Genomic DNA, 24,709 nt, shown 5'->3' with positions numbered 1-24,709 from the left:
TGGGTTTCAACTTTAGCTATTTCCCTGAGAAGTTTGTCGCATTCCTCCTTCTTCATCTTTTTCATTCTTGCCCCTCGCTCGAGGAAGTGTCCTCTTAAGTAGGCCTTTTTGGCGTCCCATACGATATCTATAGGCGTTCCCCTATCTATATTGAAGTTGAAGTACTCCTTTATTACGGAGTTTGTGCTCTCTTGCTGATTGGGGTCTTTTATAAGGTTGTCTCTCAGTCTCCAGGTAAAGATATTATTCTCCTTTTGGTTTAAGTTTAATATTATCAGTATCGGGGAGTGGTCTGAGTTTATCATCGGCAGTATTTTGCTTTTCGTTATATTAGGTAGAATTGTTTTAGATCCCCAGGCCATGTCGATACGGGTCCAAGTTTTGTGTCTATGGGAAAAGAAGGTGAAATCTCTTTCACCTTCGTGTTGGTGTCTCCATATATCTTTTAGTTCTAAGTCGTCTAATATGCTTATGAATTTTTTTGGTAAAGTTCCTGCTTTTTTGGGGTAAGAATTTGGTTTGTTAGAGGATTTATCGTTTAGGCGGTCTACCACTCCATTAAAGTCGCCTAGAATGAGTAGATCTTTGTAATCCTGTTCTTCTAGGTATCTTTTTAGTTTGTTAATAAAGTTGTCTTTGGTGGAGTTTGGCGCGTATATCGAGCATATTAGTATTTCCCTGCCTTCTATCTCTATTTTTACCCCTAATATTCTTCCTTCATGGTCCTTGAATATTAGCTTTGCTGGTATTTTTTCATTTATATACATTACAATTCCATTTTTTTTCTGAGGGCCTGATGTGTGAAACATCTTTCCCAATTTGTTTTGTTCTAAGAGGTCACTGTGTTTTTTTGAGATGTGCGTCTCTTGCAACGAAATAATGCTATATTTCTCTTTGTTTAATTGGTTGAATATTTTCCTTCTTTTATTAGGAGCATTAAGGCCATTACAATTATTGCTATACACTTTAATATTACAATCCATCATTGTTTTTATTTAATTCTTCTATATCCATGTCCTTCCTTGGTTCCTCCGGTTGGAGTGGGTATACCTTTGGTGACTGTTCTCTAGCTCTCTTTCTTCTATTCTCATATTCCTCCTCTTCCTGTTCCTCTGCGGATTCTGTTACTTCTTCGCCTGTTTCAGGGGTTTTTAATTGTAGTGTCCAGTTTTTCTCTTTTTCCTTATTTTTGTCCCCTTCCTTGTGTCCCTCTGTTTTAGTTAATTTCTCCCAGAACGATTTTGCCTTTGCTTCAGAAGTGAGCCAGTATTTAGTTTCTCTCCATGTCACCATTATACCCTCTCTCTTTTCCCATTTAAATTTTACGTGTCTCTTTTTTAATTCATCTGTCAAAAAATAGTACTTCCTCCGCCTTTCCAAGACTGAGGAGGGAATTTCCTTTAATATTACTACTTTGTTCCCTTTATATATTAATGGTTCCTTTGCATTCTCACTCAAAATTTCATCCCTCAATGATTTTTTTGCACAGCAAACTATAACGTCTCTGGGGGTTTTGAATTTTTTAGAGTATTGCGTTTGAATTCTGAATACCCTGTCTAAATTCATCTCTGTGGTTGATCTTGGTTTCTTAGTAATATTTGATATGATCTCAATAATGGTTTCTTTAATATTTTCTTTGTCATCTTCCTTTATGTTCCTAAATCTTAATTGATGTTCTTTTTCTTTAGCTTCTAGAAGTTCTTGTTGTAGTTCGGATGATGTTAGTCTTCCTTCTAGGTTCTCTATCTTCTTTTTCATAATTCTCTGTTCCGTCTTCATTTCTTTGTTTTCTCTTAATAGGTCTTTGTTGTCCTGTTTTATACTTCCGGTAGCGGCATCATGGCGGGCGCCACGGAAGGCTGAGGCTCCGCAGCCAATGCATTCCTCTTTATCGCAAATCCCTTGGTTGAGCGGGAGAATTCTCCCAGCTCCCCCCAACCCGGCAGCGTGAAGCGGGTGGGCGCTATTAACTCAACCGGTCGAACTGGTTTTTGACAACCAAACAAACTACCAGCTCGGCAAACCGGTGAGTTGTGCAGGGAGCGGTAAGGTAACCTGGCAAAACGCCGGGAACAGCCGGCCAGCCGCTATTTTAAAGGACATGAAGAAATAGGAAACAAGAATCGGGACGGAGAAGAAAGGGAATCCGGAGTGGCAAGAAGGCAACAAGCAACAAGAAAGCAACAAGCTAGCTAATTTTTCTTGGGTTAAGAGCTATGGGCAACATAGTACACCTGTGAGTAGCCTTACGGCAAACTGAAGATTGATTATTGATTGATTATTGATTATTGATTACTGACTACTGATTACTGACTATGGACTATTGAACATGGACTATGGATTATGGACTATAGATTACAGACGGACAAATGAATAACTGATCTATTACTGATCTATTTTGAACCGTATTGAATTATATTGAACCATATTGAACCATATTGAACTATACTGAACTTCATTGAACTACTGAACTACACTTAATTGAACTTGTATACTCAGCTGAACCAACTCTATCTATGGCAGGAAAGCCCTGAGTAAACTTAGCGAGAATCAGGAGGAAATATCCTCAAGACCTACTCAAGACTCAACCAAAAACCAGAAAACATAATAGCAAAAAGATTCCAGCCAAAAAATCAACTAAAAGGCCTCTATAAAAATATAATACTAACTAATAGTGACTAATAGTGACTGTTATACTAACTATAAGTGACTGTCAAAACTAACGCCTGGACCTGAGAGGTTCAGGAGACATATTGTAATAAAGGAAAGTGAAAGGAGGCTTGGTGTAAAAAGTTCAAAATACCTGACTAAACGCTGTGCTGAGCAACGTCTTGCAAATGGCTCCGCGTATGCCCTCGAATCGCTAAGGTTCCCCACCCCAGCAGGCGGTGCGGAGACAAAGATAGAGGCCCAGGAGGAGGGAAAAGCGGGAAACTCGGGGAGAGACGAAACACGGAGAAATTTCCCCGAATCGCCATTCCTCCCGCCCCGGACTCATCCAAACTTCGTCCCTAAACGCTCCGAGGTCCCTGATACTTCCTGCAACCTCCTGCGGCCCCTGTTGCCAGAGAGTAAAACAGGGATCGGGACAAAGAAGAAGGCCTTACAGGGACAATGCAACCAGCACAATAAAGATTGGCAGCTCCGCCCGCCCACCCCCACCCCACCCACCTTTTGCTTGCGGAGAACGCGCCGGAGCCCGGGCCAGAGTGGAACGGGGAGAGGTGGGGGGCGTGCGAGTGGTGTGGAACACGCCGAGCCCCAGCGGACGACCTCCCTGCCGAAGGGACCGAGACCGTCTGGTGGGCCAAACCCAAGACGCGCTCTCGCCAGGAAACCTCGCGAGACTGGCAGAAAGGACCGTCAGTATCAAGGGTAACCCCAAGATCCGGAAACTTTGGGTACGGCGACTATAACGGGACAGTGCTATGCGGGAGGACGGAGGGGGGTGGGGAATGAGTGAGTAGGGAAGAGTTAACCCAAGAGAAGAATACAGAGGAAGAAAGAAGACAGGGGAGAAGACAGGAAACGTTGTAAAGATATAAATAAAATTAAATAACAACACTTAAATTAATTAAAACAAATAAAACAAACAACAAAAAAAAAAAACAAAAAAAGGAAAAAAAAAATAAAATAAATAAAAATAAAATAAAATAAAATAAAATAAAAGAATTAGGAACATTAATAGATAATAACAACAATAATAATAAGAACATTATCAAAATATAACACACACATAAACACAATTAGTCCTATTTAATATAATAATAATAATAATTGTAGTAATGAAAATAATAATAACAACAAGAAATAATTAACTAAATAAAATAATAACAATAATAATAATAAATATATTAAAAATAAATTAAAAAATAAAAAAAATATAAAGAAAAATAAAATAAAATAAACAAATAAAATTTAAAAAGGGGGGGGAGTGAAATAGTTCTACTTAAATAATAAGGAATAATAATAATAATAATAAATATATATATATATATATATATATATAAAATAATAATAATAATAAAAAATAATAAAATAAAAAATAAATAAATAACAATATTTATAACACTAAAAACTGCAACGCTAATAAGAATATTTACAACATTGATACCAACACCCCCCTTAACACAATATGGAGAAAAAAGGAGAAAAAACCAACAGAAAAAACTCACTCACAGAAGAGATCGGGGTGAAAGACATCCTGAAAGAAATTTGGAAGATTCAAACAGAAATTAAAAATCAAAATGAACTGTTAAGGGGAGAGATGAATGAGATGAAAAAGGAGATGAAAGAAGAAATCAAGACTTTAATAAAAGAAGAAATGAAGAATTTCGGAGATTTATGTCATTTTTTCATTGACTTTCTCTTAGAGTGATACCTAAAGTAGCTCCCAAAGAGGATTTATTTTAGAAAGCTTAACAATAGCATTTTAAAAATAATTAAAATCTTCCTATTAAACAGTATAAAATAATTTAAAAGGCCTTGCAAAATTTAAAAAAAAATATTCCAGTAAGAAACTTCTCTGTTTCCCATTAAAAAAGGATACATGAATAAAAAGGTTTTTGACCTCTAGTGAAAGGACAGTGGTGAGGACAGCAGCCTAAGCCTTTTGCAGAAGATAATTCTAGAGCTACTGAAAAGATTTATGATTCTCTCTCTCTCTCTGCTTTCCACAAAGAAAATAGAACAATTATATGCTTCAGTCAATTTGAGTGCCAGATGTCCTAACTACTACCTCTGCTTGAGGCGTGATAATAATCTTTCTTCTACTTTTGGCTTTGTGTGGAAATGGGGAGGGAAAATATGTGTGCGCATTTATGTGTATGTGAGACAGAGAATTCATTAACTGCCACCAAGTTGATTTCCACTTATGGCAGCTCTATGAATGAGAGATTTCCAAGTCAACCAACTATCAGTAGCCCTGCTTAGGCCTTGCAGACTTGGGTTTCCTTGATTCCTGGAATGTGGTCTTCCTCTTACCAAGTATTATTGTCTTTCCTAGTGAGTCATTCCTTCCCTTGATATGCTTGAAGTAAGGCATTCTGAATTTAGTCATCTTGGCTTCTGGAGAGAGCTCAGATTTCATTCCCTGCGGGGCCCCATTTATTTGTCTTTTTAGAAGTCCACAGTATCCACAGAACTCTTCTCCGGCACCACATTTCAAAGGAGTCGAGTTTCTTCCTATTTTAGTATTCAGTGATACAGTATATCTTTTCACCTGAGGACCTTGTCTAGTTCATTCACAGCTTCCCTTCCAAGTCCTAGCCTTCTTCAGATTTCTTGAATGCACTCTCTATTATGATTAATGACTGAGCCAATGCATGGATATCTTGAATTATTTCCATGTCTTTGCCTTTGCACTTTCATCTTTGGCTTTCTGCATTAAGTATTCCAAATCTTTCTATTTTCTGATCGTGGTATCCACTTCCACTGTGTGCACTGGCAAAAAATGTGTGCAAGACATGGAAATAAATGTTATTTTAAACTTGCATACCATTGACTTTAAAACTTTCAACTCAGTTAGCCCCTTTTAGATGGTTTGTATGAACTGGTCTTCAGAGGAGAGACATTAAAAACAGATTGTTTGCAAAGGATCAAAGTCCATTTCCCCTTGTTGAGCAAGCCATTTGCAAATGTTCCAGGTTTCAACAAGAATGGAACAATAACAGTAAAACACAATATTATAAAACTATAAAAACATATACATATCAATTATAAATAATATTTCATATGATTGAAACATATCATAGGTCTAGTACCAACTTGACTTTATACTTTGTAAACATTAAACCAATTGCTTTCACCATTCTTATACAAGTTCCATGGATCGAAGTCCATTTCCCCTTGTTGATTAAGCCCTTTGCAAATGTTCCAGGTTTCAACAAGAATGGAACCGCAACACCTAAACATGCTGTTAGATCATGGTGTGGTAAAGTCCTAATTTTGTTTCAGATGGCTGTCTTCATACCCACTACAAATTTGATTACAAACTTGGTAGTGCCTGGGTGGCAAAGAATAGCATCAGTTCTCTTTTTTGCCACCTGGTGCTTTTTGTTCGCCACATTGCCTAGCTTTCGCCCACACAGAAGATTCCAGCGTTCAAAAAAAAAACAAAAAGAAAGAAAAATCATACACCCACCCAAAAAGAAAAGAAAACAGCAAAAAAAGTGCAGCAAGCAAAAAGAGAAATGCCCACCAGACAGGAGCCATAATGGTGATAAGAAGCACCATGGGGTGGGGGTGGGGGGGGGGCACATTTTAATTTGTTTGTTTGTTGCTTTTGTTGATACACATGCATCATGTATGAGTATCAAGTTTGCAGGGTCTAAGCAAACATCTGGAGCCTCCGGTAGCTCAATGGGTCAGGACTGAAGACTGACAGGTCAGTATTTCGAATCCAAGAAGAGCGCAGATGAGCTCCCTCTGTCAGCTCTAGCACCCCATGCAGGGACACGAGAGAAGGCTCCCACAAGGATGGTAAAACATCAAAACATCAGGGTGTCCCCTGGGCAACATCTTTGCAGATGGTCAATTCTCTTACACCAGAAGTGGCTTGTTTCTCAAGTTGCTCCTGACATGAAAAAAAAAGCAAACATATGCTCAGATTGTCCGTACTAGAAGCGTTAGGAGCTTCATTAGCCCCTCAGGAGGGCTTCACCTGCTCCTTCAATAAATAAATAAATAAATAAATAAATAAATAAATAAATCTTTTCCCCCCAGACACCTTCTTGAAGGCATGGAGGACATTTTCAGCATGTCTTGGTCATTTCCTGCTCACTTTGTGTTTCAAAAACAGCCTTGTGAGACCTACATTGACCCAGGAAGCTTGAAAAACGTGGTGAAAATGTGCCTCTCGCCCCCTTGTGAACATTTTGAGGCATTTTATTTAAAGATAAATTGGTATTTTGCTACACACACTGCACTTGGAAGAACCAAGGGCCACTTTTCTCACTCCTACTTTACAGGTTAAAGACCCATTCTTAAAAAGTAAATAAATAACTTTAAAAAATGAGATGCTTCCTGAGTGTGGAAAGCAGCCCAAAGTACAGCTGGGAAATACAAAACTTTGACAAAATATTATTACATGATGGAGACAATATTGCCATTAACGAAGAACTGTAGGGTAGATGTCCAAGAGTCCAGACAGCAGAAAGAGCAAAAGGAATCCACAGATAGAGCAGGTCTGATTTGCCACATTCTGAAGCAGGCAAAGGAATACTCATTAACATCCAAAGAAGAGAAGTTCTCAGAACATCATTCATTCCAGCGACAAAAAAAATTATCTCACTGAATGGCAGGGTGATATTGTGATTTAGCTTCCATTCCAGGTGTGGGTGGGGCCTCCGCCGGAAGTACAGTGACGTTGTGGGATGTGCAGCATGCCCATCCATCACTGGATGTCAAAATGAGGTCAGAATTCTCAGAAAGCCTCACCAAACTATTAATTCCAGGACTCACTAAGATGCAGGAAGAGAAGTTAAAGTGGGATTACAGAGCCATAATTGCAGTGTTAGCTCAGGACCCTAAGTGTTACTACTGTTGCAACTATCATTTCCCTACTGCATGTCTGGATAGCAGGACACTTGTTTGCCTTCCTTGCTTGCCTCCTGAGAGCCAGCAGGAAAACAAAGACAGGAACTCTTTTTCTGTCAGTAATGTTCCTGGTAACAGGACAAATCTCAGCAGAAAAGCAATGGTGATACCTGGCATTCCTCCAGCTAAGATGTGCAGATTTCAATATTGTGGCAGAAAGTTCAAGCACCTAAAATGTTAACATTTGCACATGGAACTATCATATTTATGGTGGATCTCATTGTTGTTGTTGTTGTTATTGTTGTATCCCCTAGACTAGCTTTTTTCAATGTGGCATTCTCTTGGGGTGGCTGGGAACTGGAAACCTCAGCATTCTCAAACAGCATATGCCACTGTTTGTCTGAAGATGGTGAATCTACAGTCCAATACAGCCGGAAAGCACCATGGAAGAAATGAAACTGCAAAGAAGTTCCATGACTTGCATTAGCACAGCGGTGAGCCAACTTATAAAATGCATTGGATCTATGCTTTTGGCAGTTCCTTCCATTTGTATGGGGTAGGAATTGTGTCACCCTCCACATATTCCTGGACTGCAGCTCCGAACATCGAGAGCCAGCATAGTCTAGAAGCTGCAATTCAATAACATTTGGAGGCCCTCAGTTTCCCACACCTTCACTTAATAAATGAAAATGTAACAACAGCAAGTAAAACAAATAGAGCTAAAGGGTGTGAGGTTCACAAATTGCACTGAGTTACCAAGCAGTGAGTCCAGTGTGGAAACACTCATTGGGTAACATATATTGGTAAGTGTTTGGATTACCCCAGCAAAGCTACCAGCTGTGGAAATATTTATACTGCAGAGAGGAAAGGGGATTTACATATGCAGATTGCTCCCCCAAACACATCAGGAGGACGCATATGTTTCAAAGGGGTGGGGGTTATGAAACTCTACCTCGGTTTTGCATGATCTGCATTTAGAATTGTGAGTAGTTTCTCCACCAGGTGGCAGAGTGGTCTGGCATCATCTTTCCAGGCGATCAGGGCTGCTGTTTAAACTATGCTGGTGCTGTTAACTCCTTTCCTTGTTCCTTTGGTACATAGATATTTTATATTTTCCAGCTAGTCTTTGATCTGTTCTTTTTATACCATGAACTTTTATAATAGGAGGGGTCTTCTTCCTTTTGTCCCTACCAGACCACTGCAATTTTTTGCATGTTTACTCAGGGGTAATTCCCACTTAATTCAGTGGTGTTAGATACCCTAAAGGAGTGGTTCACTTCCCAGGGCCTCTGCGGCTGCTCCAGGAATGAAAAATAAAAATAAATAAATTGAAATAATATCATAGATTTCAAAGTTTTTAAAATACAATTTCATTGCACAGACATTACACAATTGTTTAGATATCTATTTTACATTTCCTTACTATCTGTTCACTCTCCCTCACCCCATAACGCTACTCCTAAACACCATTAACTTGTAAGACACAGGGTAGGCCTAAAGGGCTCAGCTATAGAAACTTATTTTTAAAAGGGCTGTGTGAGTCGTAAAGATTGGGCACCAGATCCCACCTGATCTTGGAATCCAGGCAGATCCATCTTGTTCATACAAGGCAATACCTGCTATATTTCAGAGTAAGGGATTGGCAAAAATATTCATTTCCTAAGAAAACCGTATGAAATGTGTTCAACAGGGTTTCATCATGGATATACACACGCCGTTATTTACTACTTTTGTTACTTATCCTGTTTACAAAGGTTCTCACACCAAGAAAAGCCTGTTAGTTCTTTCAGAAAGGTTTATAAAGTGAGCAAATACATTACAAGAGGTTGATGTAGTCCCTGAAATTGTTTTAAGAAATCATCTGCCAAAGAAATATTTCCAGTGTAGGCCTGAAGAATGTAACCCCCAACTCCCATGCATGAGGGGTGGGGGGGGGGGGGTGGGGACTAAGGCATCAGTAAGTCTCAACAGTGCAGCCTACCAGCAGGGCACTCCTCACCTGTACCCTGCTGGTGGGCTGCTCTGTTGTATGCTAGGAAGACACAGGATCTTGTACCTGCTGTTACAATATGGTCTATGCTGGGAAACCGCTTGAAGACAGCAGTGCTGACGGAGCGCAGGATGAGCACACTCAGCAGATTGATGTAGCGCATCAGTGTGCGCCGCAGGAGACGCCCATACTCGTCCTTCCCATCCACACTGCTGGACACCAGGTTCATAATGCGATCGGGCCATGGGATGCTCTCGTACTGCCCCCACCAACGGGACACCACTAAGGTAACATAAAAGCCTAGAATGGACATGGGACAGTCAGTCATAACAAAAACATTGTCTGTTACTTATTAGCCTCTACTATACATCCAATCTTTTTTTCTTGTTTTGTTTCTGAAGCTGGTTCTCTACCAATGTAATCTAATTTGAGGTTGATGAAAGACTAAATCCAGTGTTAACCTAAATCTGAACAGACTCATTTAAATCAATGGCAATCAAAAAATCAGGAGCGTTAGCTAAAAATTCCATCATTTTCTATTAGTTTGGACCAACAATGTATTCAGCCCAAACTGTGCCTATGTATGTGGATAGAATTTGGCATTGAATTGTAGAAGCAAAGAGAGTGGCAAAGGTGGTCAAATGTTTCCATGCTAGTAGGCATCGCAAATCTACTCTGGGTTTTATTCCAGAGTTTAAATGAAACATCAAAGGTGCTCAAGCCACTTTAGGGATAGAATTCAGCAATGTGGATGGCTCCTTTAAAGTCTAGAAGAAACCCTGAAGTAGATTTACAATATGCTTGACATGGAAGTCACTGATTTTCATTGGAATTAAAAATACACAAATCTGCCCAACCCCCAACAAAAGCAGCAACACCAGAAGTCTGATTTTTGTTTGTTTGTTGGTTGTTTTTTTTTTTTTTAAAAAAAAATAAACAAACAGAAAGGCTTATCACAATGCTGTCTATACATTTCTACATTTTTCTGGGTCAGTCCAAATGATGCCTCCTCTCTGCTGCCCATCCAAGACAAAATACCATTCTGGTACATGAGGTTGAAAGTCCTACAACTATCCCCTCCATTACAGCCAGTAAAAATACAATAACAACAAAGGAAACAAATAATGTGTTACTGTCCTTCAAAGATATTCAAAAATCTGCTGTCTCCCTTTCCCTGAATTAATGGTACAACCAGCTCCATCACAAAAGAAGAAAGCAGAACTTCTTTGGAAACTCTTGATGACTAGCCACCTGGGAAGTAGTGTCTAAGGGCCTTTCCAGACAAACCAAAAATCCAAAAGGAAGTGCATGTTTCTCAGAAAGAACCAGGTTTAAAGGGCAACTTTTAAACATGTGTTTTCCAGCCTTTGAACTGATTCCTCCTGAATTTTGGCTAAATCATTTAGCCATCCCTCCCCTTTAAACCCAGTTTAACCTGGGTTATAATGCATGTGTAGAAGGGCCCTAAGGTTTGTGAGATCTTCATTTGTAAAGCCTGCTGAGAACCTCTTATTGTGAGATAGATCCCTGTTTTTCTCTCATTTAATGAGAATTGGTTAGAAAGGGCACTGTTGTCCCTTGTCATCTTCTCAGACAGGAGACTACTGTGGAAATACCAAGACAAAACTGCCAAAAGTAAAAGCAAAAGAGATGTCTGTAGGACAAACCAATATGCTTCTATGAGAAGACATCTTCCTTCAAGCCACTTTAAAAGACTTAATAGAGGAAATACTAAACTCCAAAACTCTCCCAATTTATCATGGATGGTCCCAATTAATCCACCCACATTCTTAGCTGCTAGTAAATCATCAGAGTTTACCCTGTTCTTCCCATTTCCCCCCCTTTGTTCTTCATTTACTTCAGTTGGTGCAAACTTCAGAAGCAAAAAGTGAGTTTTCATTCAATTAACTCAGTGGGAGGAAAAAGAGAGGAGGAATCAAAACTGTGCCTTTCCCAGTAGGATCGGGTACTTTTGCATTTTGAACTCAGTTCAGAGCAATGGAAATAAGCTGAGAACAAAGGTGAATAGTGAGAGAAGGAAAAAGAAACCAGACCATTCCAAAAGTAGTTAGAAAAGTAGGATGAGATGATAGAAAATTAATCAATATTGTTCCTGTTAAACTGATATTGTGGGAGAGTACGACATTTAATTAATGTGAAAGAAACCTAAAAGAGAAGGTGAACAGAAAATAAATCCATCACAGCATACTTTCTAATGCCACTTCTGTACTGACACTACAATCCAGCTTGAAACTGGTTCAAAAGGAACCAATTTTGCTGTGGGGTGATTTAGATTGACAGCTCTAAAACTGGCTTATGATCAGGAAAGAACCAGAACTCAAAATGCTTTGCAGATCCATCCCCCTGCCCCCCCCCCCCAAATGTGCATCATTGCACCAGAGGTATATGGTTGGGGAAAAAATGAAAAGTTACATAGCAGCAGAAGCCAATTACCTCTCCCAGGAAGCCAATTAGCCCCCTGCTGCCAAGCCATGTCCATGGATCTTTATCGGCAGATCCTGTTTGGGATGTTTTTTGTTTTTTTTACTGTGTCTACAATATGCCTTGCATTTTGTGGAGCTAATCTTGCCCTGGATCTGGGATACACAGGGAACAGCTGCAATGCATATTGTGGCTGAACTTGGACTTCCATTTGACTTTTTAAAAAGTGCAGTATCACCTTTAATGTGCATTGCAGCATGCATTGGCATTTGGCTACCATAGTCTTGAGTGGGCTTTGAACTACATTATTGTGTCAGTGTAGAAGGGCTTCAAGGTAGCCATGTCTACTGACTTCATTAAAGGGCTACAATCTGGTAGTTAATTAGTAAATTTAAGTCAAAGCATAGGAGAAGAAGAGCACCACTTTGGTTTTCCTTCTTCAAGTCCCAAATGCTTTATTTCTGGCTGTTGTTATGAATATGACAAATAAGGAAAACAAAACAAAGGCAAAGCTTCACATTATTCTTTCCATATTTGCATTTCTTACCAAGCACAAAGGATACAGGTATCAGTTCAGCATAACTATTGCAGTAGAGAGCCAGTTTCTCAAACATCATCCTTTGACCCTCATTCAGAATCAACCTGGAATGGAAACATAGGAGGCTATGCCCAGTTTCAAAACAGCAAAAGGTTTTCTTGTGATGGCCAGTAATAAACCTGAGGGTGGATATACGCACCCCACCTTGATTTCTTATTCATTTTCACTTGTTGGACATGTAAGCTCTGCTTTTCTTCACAAGGCAGCAAAAGTTACATTTTGAACTGAAGTTCCCAGAATTCCTATGCCAGCATTAATACTGGCCAGAAGATTCTGGAAGCGCTGATCCAAAAGGTAACTTTTCTGAGTGCTGCAGGTAGAGGAGATGTTTATTTATTACAGTACTACCCCCTTAACAATGGATTCTATATTCACAGTTTCATTTCCACACACTTCAAAAACATTCCCCCTTGGAAGTGTTGTGAGTCTTCTTAGGTCTTCCATTTGTGAGTTTATGGTATGCTTCTGACTTAAGTGTAATAAAAGTATAGGTTTGCTATTATCCACAGTTTCAGGTATCCATGGAGATGGTATCTTGGAATGTATTCCCCATGGATACAGGAGTCATACCACATTTTAATGGGATTTCTTTCTCACCTCTCTCCCAGAAATAGGACCCAAACTACCTCATAGTAATATTGAATGAAGAGTACAGTTAAAACACAAAACAGCAATGAATATTATATATACAGAATAAAAAAGGCAATTAATAATACTATAGTTATCTATTTTTTCTATCTCTCTGTCTTCTATCGTTTTGCAGTTGCTCAAAATAAACTTGTCATATTTGCCGCACCTAAAATGTGGTGTTTGTTGTGTGTACTATACACAATCATTTCACAGACCACCAGGACAAATGTTGCAAATCAGCAACGAAGTGTGGTTAAGATGCAAAAGTTAGTAAGAAGGAAAACTGCACAAAGTTAAGATGGGGTGCAGCAGTTTGTTTTTGCATAAGTCTACAGTGAAGGGTAAGATTCCACTTGCTCATCTCCCCATAGTAAGTAAAAACTAATTTTGTACTTTCAACTCTGTTTGCAGACAAAGTAGGTTAATGAGAGAGAAACTGGTGCATTTTAAAAGCTGCTGAAAAAGCGGTATAGCACAAGAACAGTCTGACCTTGATAAATAAGGACTGTTGGATGGTAAGGTTATGTCACCTTTGTAGTGGTGCCACAGAATCTCTTAGAATTAGCCAGAATACTGAGGCTCACCTGTAAACAAGGCTGATGCCAAAGTAAAAAGCTACGAAGATGAAGAATTCGCAGTAGAGGAGCTTGTAGATGCTTCCTTTCCATTGGAGCAGGAGCTGGGAGAAAGTGCCCAGGCGTGCATCAGCCACACGGTATGTGTATGTCACTGTCATCACAAGGTCTACAAGAAACAAATACCAGAGAAGTATTGTTGAGGATGAAGGAATCATAGAAGTAAGAGACCTCAAAGGTCATGCACAATCAAAGCACTCCTGACAATTGGCCGTTCAGTCTCTGTATACATTCAATGAAGGAGACCCCACCATGGTCCAAGGTAGCATATTTCACTGTTGATCAGTTCATACGATCAGAAAGCTGTTCCTAATGTTTAGATGGAATATCTTTTTCTTGAAGTTTGCATCCATGGCTCTGGGTCTTAGGCTCCTACTACACTGTCCTTATATTCCAGGACATGATCTCAGATTATCTCCTTATCCCATATTATATGGCAATGGAGATGAATATAATCCAGTGTAGAAGGGGCCTGAATCTCTGAAGCAGTAGAAAATAAGCTCAGTATGAAAATAAGCTCTGGTGGGCAGGGGAATACGGCTAACCTGTATGTCATATAGCATAAGGATGCAAGAATCTGACCTCTAGATATCATTGACTGGTGAGATATGCTGACCCATTTGAAACCTGATTCTTCTCTACACAGAGATTAACACGAGGAACATGTTTTTTTTGCAGTATTTTGCCTTGTTCTTAAATCCTTTTGGAGGGATCAGTCCTGACTTTGTAAAGATATTCCTTTGGGAGGATATAGCTTTCCTAGAAGTTCACAAACTAGGGAGACAAGTGGAAAGACGACTGGAGAGCCTTGATAGATGGTTGACAAGGGAATATAGCTCTTGAAAGGGAGAGGGAATCTGTGTATATTATGGCATCTGAACAGCAAGTTTTCCATTACTATACATGATGATGTATTACTAGTTTGCTTACAATATCTTACTAGAAAATGTTGTTTTTCTTATACCTTTCAGTGTCTGAAGGAACTTCAAGGCTGTCTGATTTTCATATGCCAACACAGCTCTTTCCAGAAAACCAGGACATCACATTTCAGATGGACTTATAAGGCATTTTAGAGCAATTGTATCATAAACCACGCTGCTTACCAATGTGGTGTCTCTACACTACTTTGGAAACCTGGAGCAGCTGTTGTGGATGGAGCTTGCGATTAGACTTAAAAACAGCAACTGCAACCACAAACAGACTTCCAAGAGCTTTGTTTACAGGCAGGGAAGGAGTTTAAGAATAATAGTGGGTGGGGGAAACAGAAAATAGCATTATAATGGAGAGGTAACATTAGAAAAGAGAGTGAAGGAAACAAGGGGGGAATCTAATGGAGTTGGAAATTGTGCCATGGGAATTAGAAAAGCATAACAAAAGTAGTTTATTAATCAGAACTGTAACTCTGGGCTGGACTGCTGCCCAGACAATAGTTTACACATGGAAGGGAACATTAAAATGTCTTGATCCTTGGAAGAGCATGTCCCACAAAGCTCTGTAACATTGCTATGGACTCCTGTGCTTGGATGACAGGGAACTGGGAGAAGATTGTAGGAACATCTGTGACCCTCCAGATGTTGCCAATTGTGGCCAATTGTGAGGGCACAGCATGCAATATATCTAGAAGGCTATAGGTCCCTTTCCCACCTAGGCTGGAGAACACATGAAGAACCCGGAGAATATCCTTTCATCTTATTTCCTATCATCCACACATCCAGATAAATGCACAATTGACTCCTGCCAAAGGGAAAAAGTGACTGTATAAACTGTCTATGGCACAATGTTTCATAACTTGTAGGTTTCATAATACCCCACTGTGAGGTGAATTTTCTGGCTCAGCCACATCATTGCCTGGAATTGCTCAACGTGATGAATAGCCTTCCCAAAGCATCAGTGTTTATATTCTTATATATCTACCCACATGCTCTCGGAAAGCGGCTGGAAGATTATTCCATTGCGCTATGCCAAAAAACATACCATAAAGATGTTGTGTGGCAGACAATCGACTAATGAAGAATGGTTTTGACTCAAACTAAGCATATGAAAGAAGTGTCCATCTTCTTGCTATCACCACCCTGCCAAATAGTTCTTGGGCACCTGATTGTGTTGGTAGCAAGAAAATGCCAGTCTAGTCAGTGGTTGCCATATTGTAATGCTCCAATGAGATACTAATTTGGATTCTTCCAGTGATTTCCAATTCTAGTCAACAGGATTGTCTTTTCAAAAATTGAAAAAACTAAAATATGCACATGAACAATCCTCCCTCTCTTCTCCCCTAGATGGGTGGTAATGTTAATCATACTAATGACATACATGTTATGCTAATTAACCAATCCAGACGATATGAAATGCGGCCTTCCAGATGTTGGATTGGAACTTCCATTAGCCCTAGCCAGGATAGCCAGTGGTGAGTTGAGGGACAATGGAAGCTGCAGTCCAGAAACATCCACATCGCTGATGCAACCTAAGAGCAACAGGATGCAGTGGCAACCATTCCTTTTATTTCCCCAGTGTTTTAGAGCAGCCTCAGGTCCCATGAAGGATGACACAGCCCAAGAAAAAAAAATTCTTGGTGTTTTAATTTGTAGGTCTGTTCTTGGTGTTATTTGGGATGCCAATTCAGAAAATTGCATTGGATAGATCTCATTACCTCTATTTCTTAAATATGGTTATCATGATTTTCTGAGGGCGAGCAGATGAAGACTGGTATATGGCATATATTCTGTAGCTCAAAAATTAGAGCTGATAGGGGGGAAATGGTGCGGTTTTTGGAATCATCAGGTCAAATACACCCAAATCCAGGTCTAACATTTGAGACACCAAAATGTATGTTGGCCAGTGTTATAGAAGGAAAATCATAGACATATTTTATTGCAAAGCCATTCTTGAGAAAGTATGCATCCTGGTACTGATTTATCTATGACAACAGGAAATCGGTTGTGTGTGTATTGGTAGCCAGATTTAGATACACGTTACCATTAATATATACAGATATTTATATTTCATTTATATCCTACCTTTCTTCTGAATGGAACCCAATGTTAAGGATAAGGCAAGGCTGGGGAACTGGTGATATTTTAAACAATTTCTACAAAACCTCAATCAACCAGACCAAAGGTAAGGGATTATATGGACTATAGTCCAAAAACAACAAGAATTATTGACAACTGGAAAATAGAGGGAGAAAATGTGGAGGCTGTGACAGACTTTGTATTTCTAGGTGCAAAGATTACTGCAGATGCAGACTGTGGCCAGGAAATCAGAAGACACTTACTTCTTGGGAGGAGAGCAATGTCCAATCTCGATAAAATAGTAAAGAGTAGAGACATCACACTGGCAACAAAGATCCGCCTAGTCAAAGCCATGGTATTCCCTGTAGTAACCTATGGATGTGAGAGCTGGACCTTAGGGAAGGCTGAGCGAAGGAAGATAGATGCTTTTGAACTGTGGTGTTGGAGGAAAGTTCTGAGAGTGCCGTGGACTGCGAGAAGATCCAACCAGTCCATCCTCCAGGAAATAAAGCCCGACTGCTCATTGGAGGGAAGGATATTAGAGACAAAGTTGAAGTACTTTGGCCACATCATGAGGAGACAGCAAAGCCTAGAGAAGACAATTCTGCTGGGGAAAGTGGAAGGTAAAAGGAAGAGGGGCCGGCCAAGGGCAAGATGGATGGATGGCATCCTTGAAGTGACTGGACTGACCTTGAAGGAGCTGGGGTGGTGACGGCCGACAGGGAGCTCTGGCATGGGCTGGTCCATGAGGTCACGAAGAGTCGGAAATGATTGAACGAATGAACAACAACAAGTCCAAAAACATCTGGATCAGCTATGGTCCAAAGAGCTCTGATCTAAAGAAGCACATCAAATTTAGGCAGGCATTTCTGTGTGGATAGGAATGTGTATCTCTGTAGTGGGAATAGATGCAGAAAGTCTACAGATACAGATCTTACACAATTTTGAAGAGTGAGATACAGGAGTAAAAAGAGTATAGCAACAAAAAAAAGAGGAAGCAGCCTTATACTCAGTATGCCTAGACCAGTGCTGTTGACACTGATTAGCATCTGCTCTCCAGGGTCTCAAGAGAGGCTTTACATAGTCTTGCCAGGATATGCCATTGAATGAACCTTGGATCTTCTGCATGCAAAGTATGTTGTTAAGGTGAGACAGCAATTTGGAAAGGACAAAATGCAGATGTGCATAATTTGAAGGTTGTTTTTCATGTCAGGAGTAACTTGAGAAATTGCAAATTGCTTCTGGTGTGAGAGAATTGGCCATCTGCAAGGATGTTGCCCAGGGGACACCCGGATGTTTTTGATGTTTTACCATCCCTGTTCCTGCATGGGGAGCTGGACCTGACAGAGGGAGCTCAACCCGCTATCCTCGGATTCGAACTGCTGACCTGTCGGTCACTAGTCCTGCCAGCACAAGGCTTTAACCCATTGCACCATTGGGGGCTTCATTGAGATAATAGCATTTGGTTTTACAGGGTCACTTGTCTTCTCTATTTTATCCCTTGAGAAAAGTACAATCACATTTAATCTGGAGATTGAACTGATCAAAGTAGAAGGAAACAAAGATGAAGAACTCGCAGCAGAGGAGCTTGTAGAACTCTGGAAAGGGACTTAATATTTTGATCATTTCTATGGACATGCAAGCAATTGGGCAACATTGAGCACATACGTTAGACAGGTTATCACTTTACACTATAGTATGGTACCCAAGACTTTCCCAGCATTTGATGTTGGTGACACACTTTTTAGACATGCATCGTTTTGTGGCACTGTAATTCAGTTTTACTAGCAAATCAGAGGTTGAATCAACACCTTATAAGAGATTCAGACATATACATAGGTGGCAATAATGAAATGGAAGTGGAGCACAACATATGAAAACCTTTTGTTTATATATATTTTTTAAAATATATATGATTTATTGATTATTTCATAAGACTCAGGTTTCTTGTCATGTTTGTGTGACACACCTACATACTGCAGCTGACGCACAGTTTGGAAAGTGTGGCTCTAGACAGACAAGATGAAGAATATAACTATCACAACAACAACAATATACGTTTTATTAAGAATAAAACTTTATCCTACCTGAGGACTTAAAGTGTCTTACAACATTTAAAACAAACATATCGCCAGCCCTCCGTATTCACAGAGTCTGCATTCATAGATTGAAAACATCTCCTCCCCCCCCCCCAAAAAAAAGAAAATTCCAAAAAAAGTAAACCTTGATTTTGCTTTTTAATATAAAGGACATTACTTTATTATGCCATGAAGAGATTTGACAGCTAGATCAACTGTTGGAATTTAAGACACAGGTGAAGACTCATCTCTTCTGGCAGCCTTTCTTGGGCAATTTTAAGTTGTGAATTTTAATCTGCATTTTATTAGTTCATTTTAACCCGTATTTTAACTCTATGTATCTTGTTGTATGTCTTTAAATAGTGTTTTAGCACCTGTTTTAATAATGTTGTATCCTGTGTCAAGCCACAGGGAGAGGCGGATAATAAATTCATTAGTTATCATCATCATCATATTATAATTGTAAATAATGAGCATCCACAGATTTTGGTATCTACGGGGGTACTAGAAACAAACTACAGCAAATACTAAGGACCTGCTGTTGTTTAAAAATTCACAGGTTGCAAATGGTAATTTCTTTTTAGTTATTCTAGGGAAATAGGTCCAGTTTCAGGGTTATGTTAGATTTGATAGTTGGTATAAAGCTACACAAAGACTGCCCTGCTTATGAAAAGACAAGAGCCTGATTTCAGTATTTGGGTCACATTTGTTTCTCCCAGAAAAAAAAAAATGTTCGCCCAAATCCCAAAGCTAATAGTAGTTTTGCTGGTAAGTAAATTCTGTGAGTGTGATCTATTTTCCCCCAGAACTTAGATTAAAAGTAAAAGACTGGAAAATAGCTTTAGAAATATCAAAATACAAATCAGATTTACTAAACAAACTGTACACGCTCCAGTTGGAAGCATTGTTTTCTGAGAAGTCTACTTTCTCCATTTGTATTGCATTTTGGACTTCCAAATTAGCATGTTCACATTTTCAAAAACTCAAGCTATTCCTTCTGCCCACTGAAAGACACTCAGTGGAAATACTATTTATATATTTATATATTTATTTAGAACATTTATATCCTGTCCTTCTCAATCTCCAAAGAGGGACCCAGGACGGCTTCCAATAGGCAGCTATGTCGACACAATATAATAACACAATATAATAACATAACATAAAATACAATTAGAATACATTAAAAACAGTTAGTACAAAGGATTCCAAAGACTGTTGTCTCAGCCAAAATCCCGAAAGCTATTTCCTGAACTGAGATCACTTCTTTTAAGCTCCTTGCGAGGATCTCAGAACCATTTTTAAGGTGGGAGAGTTCAACAGTGGCAGGCAGGTGGTTATTAATTTTGCCTGCTTCCAAGTAGTTGCAAGGTATGGATAATTATTATTTTTGCCTTCTTGCAATCCTCTTCCTACTTAAAAAGGAAGAGGATTGCAAGCTTCTTGGGAATAAGATACACTGAACACGTAAACAATATTTTTTCACTGTGTAGGTGCCTTATTATGGAATCCTCTTTCCTTGCCTCGACTATATCCACAGGTAGATTTTGTCTCCCTCAAGCATCAGAAATGTAGAATGCACATCTTTACCAAACATGGACAATTCCAGTCTCTTGACTGTGTAAATGATCCTCATGAATTCTTCCACAGTGTATATAAAATCTAACATGTCCTCGAGTGCCCTTCCAATGTAGCAGTTTTCCTGCTCACTGTTTTGAGGTCAATATTGTAGAAGGAGGGTAAAGCTAGAATACATCATCTATGGAATTTAGTTAGTTCTAAGGGGCATTCTCTAGCTTCGATGCAGAATGATTTTAAAGATGGAGCCTTCGTAGATAGAAAGGTAGACAGGCAAAGAGAAACAGAAGAAAAGCTTCAATTGCAACAGGAATACTGAGACCTCAGGTGAGATCAAATCACTCTTCTTTTATGATGATGCTGCACAGACCATTAGGATGGCTGAGGCCACATCTACACTGTCATACAATCCGGTTTCTGAATCCAGATTATCTGCTTTGAAATGTGGATTCATATAATCCAATTCAAAGCAGATAAATCTGATTTCAGAAACTGGATTATATGGCAGTGTAGATCATGCCTGAATTGAACAGAAGCAAGTGTTCTTGCCACAGTTGATGAGAGAATCCAAGCAGGTTGTATCCTAAATGGCTTTGTGCTAAAAGGTGGCAAGCAAAAGAAGAAGGAAAAACAGTACAAGAGCTTTGTTGCCTTTGGCACCTGTTCACCACAAGCCCTGGAGACCCTGGTGGCACAATGCGTTAAATGCTTGTGTTGGCAGGACTGAAGGCCAACAGGTCAGAGGGTCAAATCCAGAGAGAGCACTGGTGAGCTCCCTCTGTCAGCTCCAGCTTCCCTTGCGAGGACATGAGAGAAGCCTCCCACAAGGATGGTAAAATATCAAACACCTGGGCATTCCCTGGACAATGTCCTTGCAGACGGCCAATTCTCTCACATCAAAAGCAACTTGCAATTTCTCAAGTCACTCCTGACATGAAAAAAACAAAACAAAACAAAAAAAAAACAAAAACCTGCACAGACACCTGCAAGCATACACAGAAGAGTGACAAAAATGTTTACAATTACATGGTAAGTAAAACTCAGTGGTAAATGAAGGAGCTGAAAATCTGAGGAAAGAGAAATGGACAGACATATTTCTTTTGGCATAGTTGGTAATTAGCTTAGCTTTTTAACTACCTGACAATAAAATTAAATTCCCTAGTTCAGCAGCTAGTAAATATTACAGTTTACTGGTGCTCTGCTATTCTATATAAAAACTGGCACAGACAAACAGACAATCTGATATACATCATTTAAAAAATTTTGAGGGGGAAAGATCTATATCCTAAGGTTACACAACAAGCCTTAACTTTAAGTTCCCTTTAGTTCCTGTCATTGCATTATTTAAGGCTGCCATCCTATACCTGTGGCATGAAACTCAGCAACCCATTAAATATTACTTTCTTTTCATTTTTGTCCACTGAGTCCATGGATTTCAATCAAAATATGACTTTAAAAACCTAGAAAAAGAGCTGTGTTATGTTTACAAAATGCAACAATGGGGCACCGAGTAGCTGCTATTCCACACTTAATAATCCAAAATAAAAAACCATCATCCCACGAGCAGCTTTTACAGTCAGAATTCTCTCAAGGTCAAAAACAGGTATCTGTCTTTGTACACCTAAGGAAAAAGGAGTGTGCCGATGCTTATAGTTTGTGGACGTGTAGGAGGAGAGCACTCACTGTACTCACTTATAAAGACAACCTGCACATTTCAAAATAGCATCCTTATACCATCATGACCAGCTGTAAGGGAAAGCGGGGCTTTATGCTTGTGGAAAAGAGTCAGCATAGCATAGTGGTTTGAGCACTGGACTATGACTCTGGAAACTGAGATTTGAATCCCTGCTCCATGACTGACACAGAAAACCACTGGGCAAGTCACACAATCAGCTTCAAACTTATTTTTTTCTGAACTGATCTTGCCAAGAATACCTCAAGATTGGTTCATCTTAGGGTCACCATAAGTTGAAAATGACTTAAAGGCACACAATAAGAAGAAGAATGAATAATTGTGGCTGGAGCTCAGCTCAACCTGCATGGACAAGGACCGAAGCTGCACCTGCTGAAATTTTCTCTCATGAAAAATCAGGAGCACTTGGTCTTGTTTTTGCACCGGTTCACCAAGTCTGGCAGTGATCAAATGTGAGATTTGTAGGATCTTAGTTTTTTTCATTATTTTTACTTGAGTCTCAGAATCCATGGATTAGAGACTAGTGTGAATGGCATACATTTGGAATTTGAGTGCAGGAACTTGCTTCAGGTGTCATAGCTCACCATCCTTCCTTGCACAAATCCATTCCTGGTTATGTCCAGCTGAATTTATTTCAGCAGCATAATGACATAAGTTGGTTGTCATTTTCTTCCTGAAAATGATTGGGAGTCTTGACAATCTCCTACAAATTACATGACCATTTCCAAGTAGTTCCAAATCTATCTTCAGCCTTCCAGTGACCTAGAATCAATACTATTTGGTTTTCAAGCCATGCTTCTTATAATGGTTGAACACAATTGGAAGCCAAACGAAACAAAACGAATGACCACCTGAGATAATAAAGTTGTCCCTTTACTTGCTCCATAATAACAAGAAGGAATTCCAGTGTATAATGCGTAATGGAAGCATGGGTCACAGAAGTACTTACGGAAGCTGGGTCTGGCTTTGCACCTGGGTCTTGATGCTCTTGGCCTTGCATGTGTCCTGGCGGGGGTTCTTTGTCGGCACACTCCACGCTCCACCTCGTCCCACCTCTGTGGCTTGTGGGTGATTGGACCTGACAGTGACACAGTGCTCTAAGAAGCCTGAAACCCACTTGGGAGCTGCAACCGGTCACTTGATGCTTTAATCCCACTCCCATTACAAAAGAAACTCTGTGGTGCTTTCCCCCCCTTGTGTTCTCTCCTAATCTTCCGAGTAAGCCCTGCGTGTTTACAGAGGCAGCTGGGGGTGGGTTGGGGGGTGGGAGGGGAAATGGGGGTGGCCCCTTGCTTGCCGGCTCTCGCTTGCTTGCTTACTCCTGGCACAGCTGTGGCGGCTGCAAGAAGAAAGGCATTTCTCCCGCTAATTCTTTCCTGTTTGGATCTTTTCTGAAATGTCACAGTTCTTGAGAATCCCCAGGGATTAATTGGGACTGGAATTTTCCACAACGCTTATAAGGGGTTTGTCTTGTGGGACCAAGCACAATCCCAACAGGTCTTGATCCATGCACCTAAATCATATTTTGGGGTGCCTTGATTTCCAAAAATCTTCAACTGGGCATCATTCACATTGTATGCATGTATGTGCCTTCAGATTGCCTGCTGACTTGTGGCGAACCATGCATTTCATAGAGTTCTCTTAGCAGGAATACTCAGAGGTAGTTTTGCCAGTTCTTTCTTCTGAAATATAGCCTACAATATCCAGCATTCACATTAGCTGGTTCATCTCTTGGTAGAACATTGCCCCAACCCCACCCCTAATAAAAAGGGGACATATTTCAATCTCTGTGAGAATAATAGTTTCCCAAAGACGAAAGGCCATATGAACTGGAAGTGGTCTCCATCTATGACCTCCCTTGAGACTCCAAGGACCAGAAGCTTGCACTCCATAGCCCCTGAGCCCTCACACACGGGCATACATCCCCAGCTCCACTGTTCGGCTTGAAGTGGTCTGTCTCAGTGGGTCTCGGCAGCCTCCATGGAGATCGCCCAGACTATCCTCTCGCCTCTTCCCAGTTAAAGGACAAGCCGGACAGTTACAATGTATCTAGAACACCTTCATTTCCAAACTCCTGCTACCATCTATAATAATAATAATAATAATAATAATAATAATAATAATAATGTATATAAATAATACTTTATTTATATACCGCCCTATCTCCCCGAAGGGACTCAGGGCAGTTTACAGCAAAAGAACAAAGTGGCAAACATTAATTGCCAAAACAAACAAACATCCAACAACAATAAATCAACTGGAGCCGCGGTGGCCTGGTAGAGGGTGATGGCGAGGCCCTCCTGGGCCCGCTGCTGCCATGGCAGCTTCAAGGAAGGCGATAGCGAGGCCCTCCTGGGCTTGATGCTGCTGTGCCAGCCTTGAGGAGGGTGATACAGAAATATAGAAATATCTCTTTATATTTCTTTTATTTTTATTTTTATTTGTTTTCCTTATGTGAATGTGTGCGTGAGCAGAGAGGATAAAATGTAAACAAATAAGGCAAATGACCTTTTCCATCTTGTGC

The 24,709-nt window shown here is 39.9% G+C and overlaps 1 protein-coding gene across 3 annotated transcripts in view; it reads right to left on the bottom strand.

The window, feature by feature from the left end:
- BEST1 (bestrophin 1) overlaps positions 1-23,404 on the bottom strand; it is a 43,424-nt gene extending 20,020 nt beyond the window's left edge. Inside the window, exons 1-4 of one of the 3 annotated variants that reach the window (XM_060770518.2) lie at positions 23,135-23,404; positions 13,781-13,940; positions 12,516-12,610; positions 9,593-9,826 (exon numbers count right to left, since the gene is read on the bottom strand). In XM_060770518.2, coding sequence (XP_060626501.2) covers positions 9,593-9,826; positions 12,516-12,610; positions 13,781-13,932 — 481 coding nt within the window. In that variant the 5' untranslated portion in view covers positions 13,933-13,940; positions 23,135-23,404. Of the gene's footprint in view, positions 1-7,291; positions 7,409-9,592; positions 9,827-12,515; positions 12,611-13,780; positions 13,941-23,134 lie in introns of those variants that run through there. The other 2 variants (XM_060770528.2, XM_067462555.1) reach the window with 2 other exon arrangements.
- Positions 23,405-24,709: the final 1,305 nt, after the last annotated feature.

Source organism: Anolis sagrei, chromosome 1 (assembly GCF_037176765.1).
Source record: "Anolis sagrei isolate rAnoSag1 chromosome 1, rAnoSag1.mat, whole genome shotgun sequence".
Lineage (NCBI taxonomy): Eukaryota > Metazoa > Chordata > Lepidosauria > Squamata > Dactyloidae > Anolis > Anolis sagrei.
The sequence above is the reverse complement of the archived record's forward strand: the minus strand, read 5'-3'. Positions and strand labels throughout refer to the sequence as shown.